Raw genomic sequence first — 4065 nt, forward strand, 5'->3', positions numbered from 1 at the left:
AATAACAGATATACTGTCAATTATGCAAGTTTTTGAAATAGATATACATTTTACAAAGGACATCTTATATGGTTCCTGATTGTATCTCAATGCATACTCTATGTTGGCTGCTGATTCTAATAAAAAAAAATGAAATTACCTCCGCGGCTTCCACATGTTTTGGTACTGCTTCAGCTATATGTTTCAGAGCTCCAACTCTAGTATGCCCAAAAAATGACTTAGATGCTTTCTGAAGTGTTTCATTTTCAAGATTTTTACTAGGATCACCCTGTCCAGCAATATAAACATTCGTAATCCAAAAATAGTGGTATATAAAGTAGTTCAAATTTTTGTGAAACTCATTAATTATTTATAGAAAATATATCCTCCTGCAAAATTAGAATCCCTCCGATTCATTCTTGTCAAACAATCTCCTACGTATATCCTCATTATCTTCAAATAATTTGACGAATGACTCCATCATAAACTTCTTGAATGAGTAAAATTCATCGCTAAATTGAAAGTAGTAAGAGTAACTTTGTGAATAAGATTCATCACTAAACATAAATCATTTTATGCTAAATCACAGTTTATTTGATAATCGGTAAGCATAAATTTGCTTACCTTTTCAAAATCTCCTTTGAAACCTTTTTCATGAAGGTTTTGATCAAAAAAGCGATAAGTAACTTTGGAAGTGCGTTGTTACTGGTTGTTGCTACTCGTTGGAGGTGGCATGCTTAAAACACCATGTGAAAATTTGGCCAATGACTCTTTCACATCATGCTTAAAAGAGAAAAATTCTTCCCTAAGCTAAAAATAAAGAATGTTATAAGAGTATAACCGTTAAAAACAACTAACAGCTTGTTACCTTAAGTCAACTCTAAGCTGAACTTACATTATTTAAATCAGACATCATAACTTTCTCGGCTGAAACTTAAATGTCACTAATTGAACTTATCATCTTTGTAGCTGCTTGTTGATGTTGCTGCTTCATCTTCTTCGAAGGTGGAATCTCGAAGTCATCATCACCCACATGAAATTCAGGAGAATCGTGGAATGGACGACAATCTCGAAGATCATATTCTTCATTCTCTAGCAAAGGTAGAATACCAAGTTCTTCCTTCGTTGCGGATATATTTGAATAAATAATCTGTATGGAAAGTTGAATTAAAACAAACTTGTGTTATTTCAACTCCAAAATTATATCAGTATGTAGAAATTACAAGATTCTGTGTATATTGATATGTTACAAGATTCTGTGTTTATATCGATATGTACGATGCATAATATCAATTACTATACAAACATATTCACACAAATTTAAATTTCACACACTACCTTGTTATTGAACATGGCTTTGCACAACTTTGAGAAGCCTGGCTTCTCTTTGATGACTTGCCAGTTTAATATCCTAGGAACCCTGTTTGAAACACGAATGACGATCTCCTCACGGACATTTGAAAAACACTCATCGACCCAAATTTGCAACGCTAGTGGTAAGCCACCAAACCTATAAAACTTGTTGACTTTCTTTAGCTTATCTCTGACAGAATCTATTAATGATGTGAACACCACCTTACCCCATGGAAAAAACTCAAATTCTCCACTCTCAATCAAATTAAAATCTCGATTACTTTCAAATGATCTAGAGTTCATAGTGGAGAAAAGGAATGTGTATAAGAAATAAAGCAGAGCAATCTTTACTGCATCTCCATCAGATTGCCATTCCTTTTGTTCGAAACATAAAATAAGGTCATCCTTTGATACCCTATCACGACCTAGAAAGAAAACTTCCTTAAGCCTATTGGAACCACCATAACAGTCCTCATGTTTAACATCACCAATACACCTTCATCCAGTCACTATTGAAAACTCCCTAAGCCCGAAACACAATGTGTTCTCATTTATTTTCACGTAAAACAGATTTGGATTATCTTGATTCAGTTCTCTAGACATTAAGAACTTAATTATTTGGTTCTGCACAGTTAATCTAGGCATATCTAAAAAATACCCAAAACAGGTATTCCTAAACAACAGTAGCTGCTCATCAGTAAGTGTTGCATTAAGCAGATCAACAACCTTAACGTTTGTGTGTGATCCAAAGTGTGAAGTACTGAACTTTATATGCAATGGGACATAATAATCCCACTTCTGCAAAAAGCGAAGAACAATTTATAAATGTTTAGTACACATTAAGGCTTACATCATACCTAATTAATATTCTATTGGGCAAGAGAAAATAACTGAGTGGTTAGAATGAGATATAAAAGGTGGATAATCAGATGGATTAAATTCTAAGGATAATAACTAACTGGTACATCTTTTATGTATATCAAACGACTATTGATTGTACCTTGATATTTATGTAAGTGGGGAAATTGACGTGGAAATACAATAAGCACATACTATTGGCACAAAACAACCTAGATTTTAACTATTGGCATCTTATAGCCAAAATACAGAATTCCTTCTTAAATATTGGCGTTATATAACCAACTAATTAATTAATTCTCACCTATTAAAAAAGTATCTCCTTGTATCTCCCCATGTTCCCTCTACGTCTGTAAATTTTCAATGATTAACTACTCTTGAAGATTTTTTCAACACCACCAAACAATTGTACATAAGGAAAATTGGGGCAGGAATATGAAAAAATGAGATCAATTCACATTATATGTACATCCTATTGTGTACCTTATGTATTAACATATAATGTATATATAATGGAATGGGCAATAAATGTATCACATTCTCAGTGTATCACATTTTTATATATACAAACTATATCTCACATTACTTCTCAATGTAACACTTTATTAGAGCCTAAAATCCTATATACATAGTATTCCATTGGTACGACATATGGATTTAGAACTGTGGAGGACCAGCACACCAGGAAAAACACACATTAGGCAACACACCAACCATAAATAGAAATATGAACTTGTCATAAACTTTGTAACTTTGTTTCTTGGTTCTTTTTTTGACATTTCCTGTAGACTAAAACAGAGAACTAGGGAAGACTTGAGAAGAAAGGGGGATAAAGGGAATTATGTACAAAGAGATGAAAAAAAAAGTTTTAACCAAAAAGAAATCAAATAGGTAAGCTTTAAAGAGGGTTTACCTTCAATGTATTCTTAGATTTAACATTGTATTGCTTCTGAATACCCTTAGTGTTATGAGATTTGACTTTCTCATCATCTTATGTATCATCCCCGATTGCAATTTTTTTTCCCTTTTCAATTGTATTGTTTTTTTTTTTTTAACTCCGAATCTCATCCTCAACTACTCTTGCCTGTGGAGAATTCGAATCCCCAAATATCGGATCTTCAAAATTAGAATATCCGGCTACCTTATTGTGTGAAGTTCTTACAACCCCCATAGTTACATGTTTCCTCACCATTGTTTACTTACAAAGTTCAAAACTCAAATGCAAGACAAATTAACTCCTAAATAATTTCTTAAACACAACATCAAACATCGCTAAAATATCGGAGTATACATCTGTGGAAGTTTAGATTTCCTGTAAATATACCTAAAGAAAGAAGGAAGAAAGATGGAGGTTATTTGGGAGATAAAAGCAGTTACAGACGTAGAGGGAACATGGTACAAGGAGATACTTTTTTAATATGTGAGAATTAATTAATTTGTATATTTAATTAGTTGGTTATATAACGCCAATATTTAAGAAGGAATTCTGTATTTTGGCTATTAGATGCCAATAGTTAAAATCTAGGTTGTTTTGTGCCAATAGTATGTCTTTATTGTATTTCCACGTCAATTTCCCATTTTTTTTAAAAATTAAATTTTACCCTGCTGGGCCTTTTATTTATTAGATGTAGGACAATTGTTATGTCCGTTCATTTTTTAGTTGGGTATCTGGGGTTGGGCCATGTTTTGAGCTCAGCCTATGTGTTGAACAATTTAATTTCATGAATACCCAATAGTGCATCTTACATTACCGCTGGTGCCGCTCTCTCCTCTTCTTCCTTTCCTCCCTCTTTGGCGTTTGCCGCCACCCCTTCCTCCAACTTTCACTGTAAATACCTTTTTGGGTCTTTATTTATACCTTCTAAGTAGTGGAAT

The 4065-nt window shown here is 33.1% G+C and overlaps 1 protein-coding gene across 2 annotated transcripts; it reads right to left on the minus strand.

Moving 5' to 3' along the window:
- Positions 1-631: 631 nt before the first annotated feature.
- On the minus strand, positions 632-3581 carry LOC132623871 (uncharacterized). Of its 2 annotated transcripts, none has more exons than XR_009576452.1 (2): positions 3104-3581; positions 632-1129 (listed from the first exon to the last, which is right to left on the minus strand). XR_009576452.1 is itself a non-coding variant. In XM_060338678.1 (2 exons), exons 1-2 carry the CDS (start codon positions 1633-1635, stop codon positions 914-916), a joined length of 534 nt encoding a protein of 177 aa, XP_060194661.1. In that variant the 5' UTR covers positions 1636-1905; the 3' UTR covers positions 632-913. The 2 variants fall into 2 exon arrangements, 1 of the variants encoding a protein (XP_060194661.1); XM_060338678.1 differs by lacking the exon at positions 3104-3581 and adding an exon at positions 1318-1905.
- Positions 3582-4065: the final 484 nt, after the last annotated feature.

The sequence above is a fragment of the Lycium barbarum genome, chromosome 12 (genome assembly GCF_019175385.1).
Source record: "Lycium barbarum isolate Lr01 chromosome 12, ASM1917538v2, whole genome shotgun sequence".
NCBI classification, from domain to species: Eukaryota; Viridiplantae; Streptophyta; class Magnoliopsida; order Solanales; family Solanaceae; genus Lycium; species Lycium barbarum.